At 35.8% G+C, this 19,130-nt stretch overlaps 1 protein-coding gene across 7 annotated transcripts in view; it reads left to right on the forward strand.

Moving 5' to 3' along the window:
- The window catches only part of CDH18 (cadherin 18), a 495,634-nt gene that overhangs the window by 372,200 nt on the left and 104,304 nt on the right, over positions 1 to 19,130 (forward strand). For all 7 annotated transcript variants that reach the window (XM_063162451.1, XM_063162508.1, XM_063162461.1 and 4 more), the window contains one exon: positions 3,922 to 4,041. In XM_063162451.1, coding sequence (XP_063018521.1) covers positions 3,922 to 4,041 — 120 coding nt within the window. The remainder of the gene's footprint in view (positions 1 to 3,921; positions 4,042 to 19,130) is intronic.

The following is a 19,130-nucleotide window of genomic DNA, read 5'->3' on the forward strand; positions in this document are numbered from 1 at the left end:
GAAATTAATAGGCAGAGTATATATTTCCAAACTTCTTTTGAGAGTATTCCAGTGTGAGGTAGTCATAATTTCAGATAATCTGGAAGACATAAATATGTTGTTGTTCATAAATATGATTTTTATTAGAAATGCCTATTTAACTTTCTTTAATGTGAAGTTAAATCACATTTTGTTGACTTGTTAGTGTTTTCAGACAGTACTAAAAATTCCTTTAGTTAGGCATACTATCCCTGCATTTATTAAATGTCACCTTTTTATAATTTCTTTTAATTTTTTGTTAAATATTGATCCATTTGAGATTCAATAGTATAGAAAACTATGAAAATTAATGCATAAGTATTTACATAAGTATTCTCAACAGACATATTTTATGGAACTGCCTCATTAAAAATCAAAAATTTGTCTTCAGAGAGACAAATTGCAGTATTCCCTTTCAGCTTTTCTTGAAAATACAACTTCATAAACTTTTTTCTTGCAAACTGTATATTTTAAAAAAAGAGAAAAACCAAATGGAGATATTTTGAAATAAAATACAATTTTGTTCCCCATTTGAATAATTTTATTATTTTTTAATACTAGGAAAAAATAAAAACATACAAAGTGGTATTCAGACCATACAGACATCTTTTACAACTCTTTATAAAGCATTAACTAAGAAAACAGAATGCCCAAAATGTAAGCTCTGAAATGTAGCTGGAGAGCATATGAAATGCTAGTTGTACTCTGAATAAGCAGAGACTCCAGTTGGGCGAAAAATGTCACTTTTATTTCCTAACTGGAGTGACAAACTTCTTTCATAGCAAAACTTTCTTGACAGGAATTTTCGCACTAAGTTGGTAAAGGAAGAATAGAAGGTAAGGGTCTGATGTTCATATCTCTCCTGTGGTGTCCAGAGAAATTGGATCCTTATCTTTTGTAGCTGATTACTTTTTTTGGGTTTTTTTTTTTGACTTTTTAACATTTAAAATAGCAAGAGAGCACTGCTGTGTAATTCTCTGTGTAAATCCTTAATGACACCTAGCTCAACAATGAAAAATTATGCTGCATCTAAATGATACAAATGTATCCACACTTGTGATTTACCTGTCGTGATGAGCCTGAATGAAACTAACTTTGAAAGGAGTCGTTGGAAGGTAAAAGTACCCTCTTTTCCTTTTTTTTTTTTTTTTTTAAAGGCATTCTAACCTGCAGCTTTCACAAACTGCCTTTCCTCGGTGCTCAGCAAATCACACAAGAATTGGGCAAAAGGCTGGTGTGGGGATATCTTATAAAATGCTGAGTGTGCTTGTGTGAGATAGTGAAGAAGTTAAGCTTCTCAAGTGCTTCATTCCACTGAATGAGATTTTGAGGTAGGGTGGGAGGTTGAGTTAAAATTGGAGATTCTAAGGGTTCTTTTAGGTAGAAAGAGAACACTTTGCCACTATTTGATGCTAAATTGCTATTATCAGGTGTCTCATGGGAGAGAAATAGAGTTGTATTAGAAAAATCACTGTGGCAAATTTTGGATACAATGGCATTCCATTCATGCTAAAAAGACCAGTCAGCTGCTTATGTCAGATGCTGCCTTTCACTCATTTTGTTTCTTTTCTCTCACATCAATGAGTTATACAAGTGCTAAGATTCTTTTAAAATTAGGAGAGAGAAGAAAGTCTTCACAGAAGGAGAGAATTATGAAAAAACAATATTTCTGAATTTTTATTTCTTCTGAAATAGCCGAAATACTTTTATCAAGTTCAAGATCTATCTTGATTTCCTAGAATTCTGGGGAAAAGTGCTAATGGAAACTCACACTGTTGGCAACCGTTTTCCTGGAAAAAGGAAAAAGTATAGACAAAAAGGTACAGAGGTTGCCCAGCATTCTGGATAGTAAACTCTGGTAGGTGACTGACTACACCAGTTGAATGGATATAGATATGCTTTTGCTTTAAATGACTACAAAATAAAATCATTCTGCATCCATAAACTATTAATCTTCAGTGATTCCACAAGATTGAACCATACAAGTTCCTCTCAAGCTAGAAATTATTTGCAAACTGGGCTGCAGAAATATATCATTACAGCATTCCAATGTCATGGACTAGCAGGAGGAAATGTCTGCTCCTGGATGTGACCTCTTTTTTTATGTTTAGATAGCAAATAAATAGGCCTGAACTGATTTCTGGAACATTTTAAGAAAAAAACCAAATACTTTCATTCATATTTGTTTACCTTTCCGCATGAACACAAACACAGTAGTTTAGTTACCTATACCATTAACATCTCAATAATTGTGAACATACAACTAGCTCCAGCTTGATTTTATTACAGTATTCCACTTCAAAATCATGCAAGGATCCCTATACTTGGTTTGTTAATACATTTTTTTGTGAGACTGAATACATTTGGGCTTTTCAGAGAGCAGGAGACACTGTATTTAAGTATGCAGAGCACTTACATACACTTTTACTAAGTCCCTAGTAGAGATACAAACAGCAGCTCTTGGTGCCCAAGTTACCATGGTAAAAGTGAAGGAAGAGTTTTCAAAGAGGGTAGAAACCAAATCTGTGGAGGTTTGTATGGTGAAGTGAGTCTCCATGACTTTGCATACTTCTAAGTCAAGTGCATACTGAGGATGTGCACATTAACAAATGTTTCTGTGCGTTTCTGTGCAATGGAAATTGATCTAAGAGGCTGAGCAACTGGAACGGGGAAACTGATGTCCGTGCCACATATATTTGTGAAATCTTGTTTTAGATTAGCTCTTGCCTGGTCTCTGAGATTATGTGCCTATTAGCAGTCAGAATAAATCAGATGTGCTGCTAAAGCACATCTCCTGGTTTAGTTGCATCTGAAAAAATCTAGGTAGCATGCTCTGAAACAGTTCCATAAGGAAAATCAAAGTGCAACAAATGAAGGAGATCAAGGGTTTCAATTCAGAAACACACTTCTCCTCTCCACTAAATGTGAAATTGAACACCTCAGAGTTGATGTGATACCTCAGGGATTAATTTAGATGAGAATCTGCTTTCAGATGCAGAGTTATGTGAGAGCAGCCTGTTCTGTTATTATCATGGTATTTTAATGCTGGACCAAGGAGGTGTATAAAGCTGTGTCTGCATAAAGATAAACAAATAGAATGATGTCTGAGCCTTTATTAACTCACAGTCTTACATGCACTGATTTCTTATGGGAAGTGTTTGGCAGTGATAGCAAAGATTCATCATTACATGCCTTGAAAAATACACTAAAATGAAAAAAAAATCACTTGTCTCCATTCCAGCTGTGCAGTACTTATGCATTTCATTTTCTCAAAAGGGTTACTCTTAACTTATCCCACCTAGCGATATGCTAGAAAATGTGATTTTATTCTTCTAGTGGTTTTTATTACTAGCATAAAAAATAATTGTCTTTTGAACTCATATTTCTAATTTGCATCCTCAAACAGGTTCTAGAAGTTATTTCATTTTCACATCTTTGATGCCTGCCAATAGCTGAATTTTTATATTAATTTAGCAACTTTTATTCATTTGGGAGCATTTTTACAAGTTACTTTTAATACTTCAACATTAATTTGTATTGCAGATAAAGATAATCCTGAAGTCCATAAATCTGTTATTTAGAAGTCAATATCCAAGTTTGTGATCTATGTATATAGAACATATGTAAATATGTGTAATATGTAGTTACTATTTATATTTACATCTCTGTAATTTCTGTTTAAGTTTGTATGTGTGTAATCAATTTACGCATACACATATAAAGACAATTTTTTTTCAAGTTGGTGTAATTATTTTTCCTTAAAAAATTATATAATGGTAGCATGATATTAACCTCTTATTTTTTAGAATGTGGGGATTTTGGAACTTTTTAAAATGTAATTGAAAATATTTGTTGGAAAATTTTATTTATTGCAAGTTAATGTTTATTTTCCTATGTATACAGGTACGTCTGTTCTACAGGTGACAGCCACAGATGCAGATGACCCCACATATGGAAACAGTGCCAGAGTAGTGTACAGTATTCTTCAGGGACAGCCATATTTCTCTGTTGACCCCAAAACAGGTTGGTTATTTTATATTTCTGTTAAAATGATTTAGCTATTATGTTGCAGTTAATTAAGTCTGGTAGGTGAAATGCAATGTACACAATGCAGATATGTGGACTTTTTTCTTAGTGTTTTCGGAGGCTGCTTCTTACTTTAGCACTATGAAATTTATAAGTTGCTATGTTTTGCTGAGCACTAAAATGAGCCTGCTGTGTACAGAATTAATTCTGCATCATGTCATCATGTGAAACATTCAGCCAAACTGCAATAGCACTCTTTCATCTTTTCAAGCCTCTGTTTAGGAAGTGACTCAAGTATGCCTAACACATGATTTTCAATGCTTTGTTTTGTCTGAAGGATAGGCTTGGGAGTGTTATTGGATGTATGCTTCAACACTTGCCAATATAAATTGTTATAATTTGTCGTTTTTATAAAACCTCAGGACTGCCATTTAACTGAAAATTCATTCTAGGTTTTGAGAAGTATAATGAACTTAAATATTTATGCTTAAACTCTATGCATCACCTTTTTTTTTTCCCACAAAGTGTAAGTCATGTATAATGTATCCAAACTGTTTTATTTAAAGAGAGGAAAAAATCTCTTTTGGGGATGGGAGTTATTATTAGTTTATGATTTTTTGAAGAGCATTATTATGATAACGATTTTAACATGATTATACATTTTAAGTGTGTATTTGAAGTCTTCAATAATTGGTAAATATAATTTAAGAGAGTATATTTTTATTTAAATTTTTGACTGTTTTTCCCTGTCTATATCAAAGCTTTAATACTGAGGGGGGAAAAAAGGCACACTGAACAGTGTAGTTTTCCCTAGTTAACTGTAGGGAATAATAATGACTTTTTAAATGTTCTGGAGTGAATTAACTGCAGTGTAAATGGTTTCCATTTTACTGTTTTTGCACTTATGTTGCTTGACTTGTGTGCACTGGTCTCTGTGGTACCTGGAGATGTACCCTGGTTTCACTACAAGAGAATTGTATCTGTGCCGTCTCAGAGAGCTTTGAGGTTAGTGCTGCTTTGATAAGGAGACCAAACTCCCTGATCCTCAGAGGACAGTCTGTCTCAAGCAAAAATTTTCTACAAATTTGGGGGGTCATGTAAGAAAGGCCTGGAATGGAAAATCTGTGGTACAGCCCTCACATTCTTCTTGCCCTTAGAAATATAACTAGTTCATATTTCTAAAACCGTTTAGGCACTCTGAAGCAATAACCTGCATTTTTTATTTTTGTAATGGTGTAGACCTTGTAGTCTGGAGCTGCTATTCAGTCAGTGAGGAATCATAATGGAAATTCTCTGTATCAAGTCTATATCACACAAAAAATAGCATTGTTGTATGTATAATGAAACAACAGATGGTAGTGTATTTTCACTCCTCAAGCCTTAGGCTTTTGACAGGGATTTAATAACACTTTATGAACTCAAACTCTTTTTGATATTTGTGTAGAATATGAAAATTATTCTGATACCATAGTCTATGAAAAAGTGAAAATGAGATAAATAGTGTGACAGTGAAAAAACAGGAGGAAGCTTTTTGCTTTTATATGTTGCCTTTTTATAATTGCAGAACAGCAGTTAATTTAATTTGCCATGATGAAATGGGAAGAAGAATATTGGGAAAGATGGGAACTTCTTGATGAATAGCATTTTTCACTGTAAAATTTCACTTTGAACTTGTGGGGTTTAAGACTCATGTTTAAAGCATCACTTTTCTGAATTTTCAAGCATTTCTTTGCCTTTCTTCCTAATGCCTGAATTGTTCAATTCCAGCTTAACTATACTTTATCTGGAAGTCTTCTGAATTTACACTTACATGCACAGGCTTCCTTTACAACAAAAGAGGTCCAAAAACGGCAAAGAGAAAAGTCCCAACATTCATGACTGAATGTTGTTTATGCAGCCTGGTGTCATGATCAGTAAAGTTTCTTGAAGCTATCAGAAATAGAGATCAAGCTCTAATGTGAATAATAATCTTAAAAAGTCTGCTACTTCTAGCTTAGTACTGCCTATACTTGGTTTTAAGCAACTTAATATCTGAAGACATAAAAGTTATGGATTTTTAGAAGTCTAGGTTAAAAAAGTTTAAATAAGATTATAGAATAAGGCTATAGAATTCATACACTTAAAGTATAATAAAGCAACAGCACAAAATTACAAACTCTGAAGCAGGAAAAGTGTTCTTGGCAGAAGAGCTTTGTCAGTTTACCTGATAAAAGGCTCTTCTCCACACAAAATGGGGCAGAGGAGCAGTTCAGAAAGAGTAAAACTCCTGCCCTAAATAGACTGGAGCCTGAGCTCCTCCTAGGGTTGACCCAGGACAACCTCAACCCTATGGACCAGTTCTGAAACACATCAGGAGGAACCAAAAAGAGACACTGCCCTGACCACCCTTCCTACTGAGAAAGTTCCTGCTTACAGGGCTCTGGGACACATTATGAGATGCAGATAATGGGAACGTACAGACTTACTCTTGGATATCTAGAGGAAGGACCATGGACAGGGAAAGGGATGACTGAGATGGACTGGGGAGAGAAAAGCAAGAGAGAATGGAGAGGTAAGAGGATACAAGGGGCCAGCCATATGCAAATAGGCTTTGCTCAGCACTGTTATCTGGCCATGCCCTGCCCTGGATCACCAGTCTGTTCTGGGTTTTATTATGCTCCATTTCCAACTCCATTTCCTGAGTAAAAGGTCTCTCTCTTGCATGCATGTGTGAGTGGAGATTTAAGTGCTAGCAGCTGGAGCAGGACAATGAGTTAAAGGGGTTTGGTGGGTGTCTGGTGTCAGCAAACTGGAAAGTGCAGACTGTAGGTGTATTACACAGGTGTCTGTGCCAGTATGGTATTACTACATGGTCAGCAGTCTGGATGAATCGTTTGGGTGATGATATCCATTTGGCCCAATGTCCAGACCAGAAAGCTCAGGAGTTAGCTGTTGGAGGAGCCATGACCAGTCTAGAGCAACTGTGTGGTGTGTGGTTTGATAGTCCTGTTTGTAGTTGTGTATCTCTGTGCTTGAGGCAAGGGGAGACCAGGGAGCCAGGAGCCAGCTGGATGGCATTGGGAACTGAGTGCCCAAGGGGCCCAGGTACTGCTACTGGATGTGCTCAGTGTGTAAGGCTGTGAGGGATCAATAAGTGTACTGGTATGAGTGGAGATGTGGGACGATGTGCAGGATAAAAAAGGGGTGTGTACCTGGAGCTGGAGGGCAGCTGAAGGCCCCAGAGCTGGATGTCCAGATGACGCCGAGTGCAAGGCTACTGGATAGACCAAATATAGCAAGTTACAGGAGCAATCCATGCTGGGTTGTGAGTATATTTCCAATAATCCTTCCTTCTGGTCAGCTGGAGAAGAATGAGGCTGTTTGTGCTGTTTGTGTTTGAGTGCTGAGCCATCCCATTTGCGTGTCACCCGCTGCGCATTGCATCTGTGAATGTGCCTTGTGGGAACAGTGCGTGACCTCACATTGCTTCTAAATCGTGGATTAAAAATAGGAAGGTGCAGCAACCTCATCTCCATCAGGCCACCAGCAATCTAGTTTATCAGTTGATTTGCTCTAAGACCTGTGTTTTGTTTTGTTTTCCTCTGGGGAAAAGTCATGAATTCTCTTCATAGAAATTTGCTGCAACTATGTAATTTTGGCTGTGAATGTCAAAACTACTTTCCATGCATAAACTAAAGTTTTAAGACTTTCAAAATCATTTTATGGCTTTCTATTAATTGCTCTCTATTTGTGTTTATTAATTACTTCTGGTAATTATCTGCGGAGTGTAATAGTAACTAGTTATGTAATTAAAAATTACCTGCAATAGCCTCTAGTGTTTACTATTTGTTTTCCTCCCCATCTGCAGCAAAGCTCTCAGCTGAAATTTTATAAACAAGAATGTTCTAATAACTATGGCAAAAGAGAGGGAAGGAGTAAATGTCTAGATCCTATGTATATTTGCAAAGATTATTCATATAAGATTGTATGTTTTCTTAAATCAAAATATTAAGGGAACCCTAGAAAAAATTAAATGCTTATACTTTTATAGTATCATTAACTTCTCTGTAAAGAGAAAATAAAAAGCTAAGTTTTTAGTTAACAGGGGAGCAAATAATTTATTCAGATACTTAGTGTTTTAATATGGTTCTCCCTTCTCCTACTCCCACCTTTTTTTTTACATATGCATCCCCTCCACTACCTGTCTTCAAATTTTGAGCATCTTTTGAAATGCCTAAATACACATGTAGTCTTTTCTGGAGAGTTTGAACTGCAAATTCAATATTCCACCTTTCCCAAATCATGAGGTCTTTCGATCCATAAACTTGATCTGGGATCGATCCTTGCTTGTTCTTTGCTCATGTCAAGTGTGGCTCATCAAACAGCAGCAGCCAACATTTGACTGGTAACCAAGCCCCAGGAGCTCTGTTTTCTGAGGAAACCTCAAGTTAGACTATGTGCTTTCAGTCACAGCTATAGCAGCACACTTTCTATTGCTACATGCTTTGGGAATGAAAGAGAAACCTGTAGTCCAATTTTACTGCTTACATGGTAAATGCTATTTGGAGTATGTTAGTTTCACATGGCTCTTTGTAGGTACATCCATCTTTCTGAACCACATATACAGAGCAAAGTAATGTGTAGGGCATGTCTTTTCAAATCAGCAGTTCTGCTGCAACTGTTGTAAAAAAAGGGATAAAAACTCCGTTTGTTGCAGTTTTGAATTTAAGTGTAGATATTGGCAAGACAGAAAACTCATTTGTCATTGAATTGAATATGGAAAAAACCTCAGATATTTGTATTTATGATGTTCTGCTGTTGCATCAACAATACTACAAAGATCTTAGTCATGTATTAGATTGTCTGTTTTTTTGTTTTACTTTAAGATGTTAAATAGTAAAGAAATATGTATTTCTATTTATCAAAGAATGTCACTGCAAATTAGTCTGGGGTAATCATGAAGTGTGAGATGAGTGTCAATCTCCTTCTGCTTTCTGTCTTCACAAGATATGAACAATAGCTTCAAGGATCCCTATGAGAAATTACCTACTCACTGATTATCTAGTTTGGTTGCTGACTGAGAGCACAATACAAATGCAAATAAACACAGTCCCTGGCTGAATAGATGCTTCCAAACATAGAGATGAGCCTCATAAACACCAATTACCCATCCTGGAAGTTCAAGCTTTTTGTCCACATCTGTAACTATTCTTATGCATTTTTTTTAAAGTTCTTGGGCATGGTTCATATGGGAATGGCAGGTTTTGTGGCATTAGAATAATTATTACTTAAAAATATAATTAATTAGTCTATTAAAATTCTTTTAGAGGTTAGATATCAATAATTATTTAATGAATTAAGGCCCACTGCATCTCCTTATAATTGACAAGACAATTTATATAAAGGCAAATTGAATAAACTTTCCAGTTCAAAAAAGAAGAGCACTCTTTTTATGCTTTAGTAGAACAGCCTGTCATGGTATTCCAGATAAGAATCTACTGTCCTAATTAAAATAATGATATTTCATAACCCTATGATATCACAAGAAAATACTATAAAAATCAATTTCTGCCACATTCTTGAACAAGCATCCCTATTTTTCTTATGAAGAATTCTTACTTTTTTTAGTTGAAATATCTTAGTGACATCTCTTTAATGAGCATGTTTACTGGGTTTAGTGATTCCCTGCTGAAATGCAGGTTAGTTCATATTGGACTGCTAAGTGAATGTGAAAATGAATTTTGTTTAGCAATATGATTGCTTTCTGCTCAGAGGCTCCAATAACTTTTAAATGACCTTACAGTGCCATAGCAGTATCTAACATAGGTTGAATGCTTCTGATCTGAAGGAATATCTTATGACAATGCCCAAAATCCATGACTAAGGGCACCACAGCCAGTTCCCAGGCTCCTGTAGACAACTTATAGGGTACTTTGCCTCATCTACCTACAGTTTTTGCAGGAGGGCTTTTAAACTGTAATTGGACACCATGTGTGTAAAGGACAGTGAAGCTGGTGAAGGGTCAGGGTCTGGAGCACAAGTGTTGTGAGGAGCAGCTGAGGGAAATTGTGTTGCTCTATCTGGAGAAAAGGAGGATCTGAGGAAATCTGATTGCTCTCTAAAACTGCCTGAAAGGAGGTAGAATGTACCATGGTGGAAGTCTGTCTCTCCTCACAAGTCATGGGACAATAAAAAAAGCCACAAAGTGGCCAGGCAAGGTTTAGGTTAGATATTAAGAAAAAAATCTTCACCAAAAGGGTTGTCAAGCATAAAATTTTGATAATGACACATTCTGCTTGAGCTAGATAAAGAAATGCCTGTGATGAAATTTCTGAATTTTAAATGTTCTTGCATTGCAGAACACTTATTTATTGCTATTGGAGATAACTCTATTATATGTTATTGGTTTCTACTCAGTATCAAGGGGAGGTCACAGTCAAGAATCAGTTTGAAAATTTAGTTATTGTAATGAGTGTTACATTTTTCTAAAAGTGTGCAGGATTAAAATAACATGATTTTGTGCATAGGTACTGAAATTTTATCTTGAAGTTCTAATAACTGTATTTCATATTCAGGTTTACATAGGTTTGATTTCCCTCAAGGAATTTCTGAAATGTTGTAACAGAAATTACATCTCTAGTGTAGACCTTTTCCAATGTCTGCACTTCACTGACAAGAGGATCACTAGGAATTCATACTCAAAATTTGAAAGAGTCTTACCTTGTTTTTCTAATTCCACCAGGTACTGTACAGTGCACTCCTCCATTCCTACAGGAACAGAAATGTGTGCATCATCTAAAAATATTGTCATGAACACTTGTTTGAGAGTGTCATCTGTCAGCTCTAAGCTAAGAGTAAATATTGTAATGTCTTTTGCTTTCAGTTTAAAGTAAATATTGAATTTTCTACACCTACAGTTTTGACACTTTAAAAAAAAAACTTCTCTGAACAATGGACTTAATTCTCACAGTTTTCTTTTGTGTTCAAAATATTGATATACTCTTACTGTTTTCCCAAGAGTCATTTGGAGAATAACTCAAGCCATGAGACAGCAGAACAATCTACTGCTTCTTTTAGGTTTCTGGGGACGACATTTTGGTACAGTTAGAGACTTTGTGAGGGCATTGGTTCAACTAAAAACCTTGTTGTTTAGACCTTGTTTTCTGTTATCATGGAAACAATGCAGAAAGTCCTTTTCTAATAAAAAGTGTACAAAGAGGAGGGGCAGAATATTCTGTTCAATCTAGCTCATTTACTCTTAGGATTACTGATATTTGGTGGTATATCATCCCTCTTATATATCCTTATGCAATTTTTGGCATCCACCTACAGGAAACTTTGTGCAGCAGGCTTTGCAGGGCACAGGATGGATTGGTCACTCATCAGAAACAGTGTTCTGGCACTGTATTTTCCTTTTTTGATATCTACCAATACTTTCTCTCCCAGCATTCATCATATAGTTAAAAATGACAAGCATAAGAGGCATCAAACTGGGAAAAAAGATTGCCTGATGTTCTAATCTTGTTTTACTTCTCCTGTGAGATGAACCCTGTGTTTTGGAGATTGAATTCGACTACTGTACTGTGTTCCTTTTGTTGGTAGACATGCTTTTATTTACGTGTGTATATATTTTTAATCTTTCATCTGTAAATACACAAACATGTTTTTCCACTTAAAACATGATATCTTCATCTGGGCTAAGCCTAGTAGACAGCTCAGCCACACACAACCTCTTACTCTCTCCCCACACAATGCAATGGGGGAGAGAAAAGAAGTGGTGCAACTGAGATGAAGACATTTTAATAGGGAAGGTAAAAGTAATGTACACAAGCAAAGGAAAGCAAGGAGTTGATTCATCACTTCCCATGGGCAGGCAGTAATTCAGCTCTCCCCAGGAAAGCAGAGCTCCACCACACATTACAGTGGGCTCCACCACACATTACAGTGGCCAGGGACAACAAATGCCACAATTCTGAGTGCCCTTTCTTTCTCCTTCTTCTCCCCACTTTTCCTGCTGATTGTGATTTCATGTGATATGGGATGGGATGTCCCTTGGGTCAGCTCTTCCAGCTGTGTTCCTTCTGAGCTCCTTGTGCACCCTGAGCCTTGTCAATGGTGGAGTGGTGTGAGAAGCAGAAAAGTCCATGTTGCTGTAAGCACTCCTTGACAAGGCTAAAACATCCCTGTGTCATCAGCACTGTTTGTGTCACAAATCCAAAGCAGGACCATATGACCTGCTATGGAGAAAATTATCCATCCCAATCAAGATCAGCACACAGGTGAAGCACTGTTTTTATTTGTGTTACCAGACTGAAAGTCCTGAACTGAAAGTAGTGAGACATCCATAATCATGTAGGATAGATTCTGTCACCACATCTTTTACAGTCTTTCTCTTAGATATAAAATTGCTCTTTGTTCACCATTTAAAGTCTTTGCTTTTACTTTCTCTTAGACATTGGAAAAGGTTCCTAATCTTAATATTTTTTAAGCTTGGCTTTTCATACTTCCTGGCATTCACATTTATATTTTCAGAGGCATTGAGGGCTGTAAGGAGTTTGCTCTATTTTATAGGTCTAAAATACCATCCTGTACCTATTAGAAAAAGTTAAAGATCTTCATATGAGGAAAACATTACATTGCAAGTGCCTGTAAAATGTCTGTTTTCCAGAGTAGAGCTGTTTTTATAAACATGTGTTTATCTCTGTGTCTTTGAACTTTACACAAGGGAGATATGAACCAATAATTTAAGTTCTTTGTTTTTAAACATAGAAATCTTATTCATCCAAACAAAGTTTGAAAATTACATGTGTGATAAAATGTGTTTAACTTTAGGGAAAGGGAATTAATAAAATTTCACCCTAAAGCAAATAATACATTACTGTAATTTTTAGCTCAACTGGGATGAGAATCAGGACACTGACTGAGAAAATTAATGCACTAGATTGTTAAAAGGCTCTGCCCCAGTCCACATGTTGACAATGCTTTAACAGATCAATCTTTATTGTTGGGGAAAAAAGGCGGTGACTTTAATTCAGGTAACAGAGGTCCTTTTTCTAGACAAGGGGTTATTATTTATGTATTTAGTTCTAGAAGAAAGAATCACCAAGGCATTGAAAAAAATTCTCCTCACACACACCCTTGAAATTTTGGCTAGGGAAATGAAATGAAGATATAGAACCGGGTATTAAGTTGAACTTCTCACAGGCGTCCTAATTCATACTTATGTCTCCTTCTTGATCCACATTTCCCTTTTCCAGCTTAATTTTCCCTTTTGTAAACTGTTATGGATATTGCTATAGTTGAGGATAATAATTTCCAAAATGCAGTTAAAGGTGACAATGGAACTTTGCAGTGGTAGTGAAAATAAGGCAAAGTGTCATTGAGGTTCTATTCCAGGTAATGTTAAAATGTCTGCTTATGGTTGGTGATACACTGGTTAAATATATTTTTAAAGGACCTAATTTCTTGAAGTTCTGATTTATGTTGTGTTAGTTTTTTGGCTTATTAGTTAAGGTTTTTTCCGATATATTGTGTTAATAATGTTACTGTTTTAATAATAAGCTTCATTGAGGTCACATTTTTGCCTTTCATATTTGATATTTTATATTAATTCACATTAGAATGGACAAGACCAGTGGTGGTAGACATGTGAAAAGGAAATTACAAATGTAGAAGTGACTGAGGATATTGTTTTCTTTTATATAATTTTTATTAATAAGTTTATTTTATTTTGTAATTCTTACAAATCCTGTGATTTAAAAACATAGTTACTCTCAGAATTCATGAATAATTTGCATTAGGTCAATAAATATGTATGCATCTGGTTTCCCATCCGTCTCATCTCTTAGAACAATGCATACATTTTCAGTGACAATTTGAATAAATGTGTCTGATAATACCTTGTCTTGTAATAAACTATAAAGAACAAAAAACTAATATGATGACAATGATTTGCCAAAGAATATGTATAAAGAAAATGCTCCTCAAGAAATCTTAACCAGAAAAAAATAATCCCTCTGAAGTTGAGATGCCTCTCAAGAAAAAGTGAACAAAAACTTTATCAAATTAACAAAACCTCCATATCTATTTGCCATATACATGAAGAAAGAAGTACAATATCTATATAAACCAATTTTACACCAGTTTTACAGTGATAACCACCAAGATGACATTTGGAGACCATGACAGTGTTCACAGGTGTTCTTGGATGAGGGAAGAGACAAGAATGTTGACTCCATGTTTCAGAAGGCTTGATTTATTATTTTATGATATATATTATATCAAAAATATTCTAAAAGAATAGAAGAAAAGGTTTAATCAGAAGGGTTGCTAAGCTAAGAATAGAATAGGAAAGAATGATAACAGAGGCAGATGCCTCAGACTCTCTGTCTGAGCTAGCTCTGCTGTGATTGGCCATTAATTACAAACATCCAAGATGGGCCAGTCACAGATGCACCTGTTGCATTCCACAGCAGCAGATAACCGTTGTTTCCATTTTGTTCCTGAGGCCTCTCAGCTTCTCAGGAGGAAAAATCCCAAGGAAAGGATTTTTCATGCAAAGATGTCTGCGACAGGAGACTCTTATAATTCAGTTCATATCTGACAAGAAAGGGAAAAAGAAATCACTTTCAGAAAACACCAAGAAACTTGTGATCTATCCTTAAAATTCAACATTTTCCAATTTTGTCTTCTCTGTTTGCATATTCTTCTTTTGAATATTCACCTTTGCCTTCCCACCATCAGTGCCTGTGCAAGTGGGGAACGTGAAGTCTTGCAATAAATTTAGTCCGTTTCCCTTGGTGGTGTACAACTTTTCTGAATGTGCTCTGGAGTGTGTTTTCATTCCCTTGCCAACTATGTCAAGCCCAGGAGCAGCAGCAGAATCAGTACAAATAGGCTTTCCCTGGTCTCTAAGACTGAAGATAGGCTCTGATCAAACTCAGTAACCAGCAAATTCACTCCTTTGTAACTGCCTTTATGAGTTGCTGTCATATTTCTAAAAGTAAAATTTAGGAGAGACTATAACCAGACTTCCTGTGACTCTGGGACTGTATTTCCAGTAGAGGATTCCGTTTATTTTTTTCTTTTTAAATTTTTTTTTAACTTATCTTTGCTTACACCTACATACTGTAACTTGATTTGTGAATGATGGTAAGAGTTAATTGTTTGGTTTGGTTTATTATAAGAATTAGATTGGTCATAATTTATCATCCTGGCTGAGGTGGTCCTGTGCCAGTCCCCAGGACCAAGGAGGTGCCAAGGCCTGGCACTGGGGCTGCTCCAGTGCCCCTGTTTGGGGGTGGAACAGGCTGTGGCTGCCATCACCATCCTAGGACCCTCCTGTCACCTGGCCCCTAGAAGCTGCCAGCCCCTCTGGTGCCCTGACAGTGCTGCAAGTGCTGCTTGTCAACAAACTTTTGTAAGGACAAAGTTTGGACAACATCTACTTTTCTAAGGTGGATGTTTTTCTTCACATTTTAAAAATAATTTTTTAAATCCATCCCTCAGTCAAAAAAGAAACCAAAAATAAAAACCCCAGAGCTTTTCAAATTTGCAGTCAGTACATTGCTTATGAAATATTTTAAGCATTAGGTAAAGCCCCTGAAAATTCTCATACTAGAAGAGGCAGAAGCAGATCTGTGTTCACTACCCATTGCAGGGGAGTAAAGCTCTGTCTGCAGTCTATAATTTAGGTCCCTGAGGATGTATTTTTTTTCTTTTCACATAGTTTTGTCTTGTTTTTCTCTTGGTACACTCTTCAGGATTAAAGCATGAAATTTTTTATTATATTTATGACCATGATTCAATTTTAAAGTATTCTTAAATTGCTGATCCTCTTTCTGCTTCCTTAGCAGGCCCTTATTTCCTTCCTATTTCCTTATCTAAGTCTCAGTATTTCTATTACATAGAATTTTCAAAACGTGCTTATGATGTTTTCAAGGAAAGGTTCAACTCTATCTGTAACACTAGGAAAGGCGCAAGAGAAGAAATCTGTCTGGAATTTGGGGAAGCACTTGCAGTCCCAGGAGCAGATATAGCTATCATGGGAGCAATCCTAAGGGAAGTGGATGGATTAAATGAGATTTTTTTCTCTCCCAAACTCTTCTTTCAAGAAATACATTTTAGATCAATAGATTGCATCTAAAAGTGTCCAAACAGAAAATGCAACAATTCCCTGTATATCTAACCACTATGTCAGTTAGACTTCACTTTACTTGAATGGAAGAGGAAAATACAGTGAGGGACTTCAGAAGCTTAGGCTGTTTCTGCCTCAGAAATCTCTCTTATGATGAGGTTTTCTTTTTCTCTATTTTCTTTGTCTTCAACTTGAAATGGCAACAGCAAGTATCACAGCGTAGAACCTTTCACTTCAATGGATGTCCCAAGTCTAGGCTTTAATCCAGTCAATATCAGTTCTGATTAAAAGTTACATTCATGGCAAAATGGATCTGTAAAAATCATCTATAAAAATAACTGCATCAGTGAAATACATATAAGTGTGTTTATTTGTGTAATCCTTCACATTTGCTAAAATATTCTTCTGTGCTTTAAAGAAGAACCCTTTATTTTCAAAGGGGACACTGTTATGGTAAATTTCTGGTTTACTTTGACCTTTTGAAGAGAATACAAAAAAGAATACTGGTTTAAATTAGACAAATTAAACAAAGTTTTCAGTTTTTCAACACAACTTTGCACTCCTATATAATCATGCTTCTGGATTTTTCCTTGTAATCCTCTGTTTTAGTAAGTAGATTAGATTTGTTTCAGGTTTGATACAGTCTCCAGGAGATTCTCAATAATCTCGATAATATATATTAACTATTGCATTTTTCTGATTCTGAAAAAAAAATTGATGCATTTAACATCAATTTTTTTTTTTAAAGTACTCAGTTTTTTTCTTCTAACCTCATATTTATGTAGTGCAGTACATTGTGCAAGAGTTTCAAAATGCTCTGGTAAACAGCAGTTGCAATGTATGCTGAGCTATTAGAAATAATACAATTAATTAAAAATGTAATAACACATATCACACCATCTTCTTGTTCAGCTAATATCCCATTAATTCAGGAAACTAAGAGTGAGTAAAATGTAATATGAAGCACTTGTAGTACAAATTAATTTGACTTGTGTAACGGTTTTTAAAATTCTTTTTCTTTACATAGGTTTTGGATAGTCATCATTCTTTTAAATTCTGTATTTCTGCTTTTCTTGAGGTAGAACCTTTTTTTTGCTGATAGTATTCCATAATAAAGATCTCACAAATTAATTTTTAATTTGGAGTGCTGAAAAAACATTAAGCAAATATACCTAAAATCAGCATCTGTTAATTTTAATAAATTTTGAAACATCCATTTCTGGTGTTGCTTCTTTTCAGAGAAGAGCAGATATAAAATAATTTATTTTAAGAAAATTAAAATTTAAATATAGTTGCTTAGTCTGTGACTTTTTGCTACAGGGTGAAAAGAGGGTGATACATATTTACCATGCATATGTTTTACTTAGGATGCATTGTTCTTTAAAGATATAAAGAGTTATAAATTCTGCTTTCTCATAGGAATGGCCTCCTGGTGTAGGAACTTGTTTGGGTTTATACATTCCCTTGTTTGGGAACTTTGTAGTGTTTATATATCAGATACACACGTTATCACCAAAACAAGCCCTGAGATACATGGAGCTGACCATTTTTCTTGATCAGCTAACCACACAAGAGGTGAAATGCCCACAAATATATTTCATTTGAAAGTGAATTATTCTGGCTTCACAGGAATTTTGTCCACCTAGCAAGACTTTAGGAACGCCCTAACCTCCACAAACAATTTTTGTAGGTGATCTACTGTATTCATCAAGTACTGCATTAAGTTGCCTGTAAAATCTAGTAAGAATTTTTTTTCTTCTTGATTCATTTTCAATTAATAATACAACTAACAGATGTTGCCAAATGACAGCCACAATGCTGTGGTATTTTAAATTTTTTCTTCTTTTCATTCTGAAGATCCTTTCTGATGGAAATCCTCAGGGTGAATTTCAAGGCCTTGAAATTAAAAATGATTCATGTAGCTGCTGACACATATTCCTAGGTAGAAGCAGAATAACAAATCAAAACAAAATGTCCTTTACATTTTCTCCTAAGTCAGCCATTTTACTTAAAAGATTCTAAATTATAACTAAAAATTTCATTTTTGATAGGGCTGTACTACATGGTAAGAACATAAAAATAGGTTAAAAAGTAGCAGTAGTTTTAAATTCATGTTAAGTTTAAGATTTTGTAATCTACTTTACGTTTTCTCTGCATTACTATCTCTCTTTTATCGATTGCTAGGAATCTTGTACCATTCATTTTATGACAAATACCGTCTCCTTGTAGAGCATGAGTTGAAATACTCATTGGTGCAAATATAGAGAGGAAAATACTTTTTTATTACAGGATGTAAGACTTGGAAGAATATCCAGACACATGCCTTTTGCAGTACTTGCAACTTTTGTGGTATTTTTGTTGGTACAATGATGTTGGCTGTGCTGCAAGGTGCCTGTGGCTCAAAAGAATATCAGAGTACCTGTCTCCAAGAGTGCCATAGTTATCTCAATTCACTTTGCATCTGGGACTTTCTTTAGGGATCACTTAATTTACATACGCATAAGGACAGTCCAGCGCATTCAAACCAGTCAGTGTCCCCGACCACATCTGTACTTCCTGTCCTCAGGAGCAAGCAGGATCTGGGGGCAGAGGCTTGTGAAAGGACCAACCAGCCTTTGAACCGGTGTTCCCTGCAGCTGTGGGCTTTTGTGGACATTCTCATTGCAGAACCCTGCCTGGTACAGTCAACAGAAGATCAGAAAAAGGCTTTGATGGCATTTTTCTTTTCGACCGGTCAAGGTGGAAAGAAGCAGGTCATGTTCAGACCACAGTCTTAAAGGTCTTAAGATCATTAATCTTAAAGGTCTCCCAACCTGCATGATTCTTGCACTCCATGTTAGCACTTGTTTGTGCTGGCCAGTTTCTTATAACATGGACACTGAGGCTTTCAGCATACATCTGCCTTTCAATATACATCAAATGGCAAGGGAGTCTGTCTGAGGATCAGTGGTCCTCATTTCCATGGTAAAAG

The sequence above is a fragment of the Melospiza melodia genome, chromosome 1 (assembly GCF_035770615.1).
Source record: "Melospiza melodia melodia isolate bMelMel2 chromosome 1, bMelMel2.pri, whole genome shotgun sequence".
In the NCBI taxonomy this organism is placed as follows: Eukaryota; Metazoa; Chordata; class Aves; order Passeriformes; family Passerellidae; genus Melospiza; species Melospiza melodia.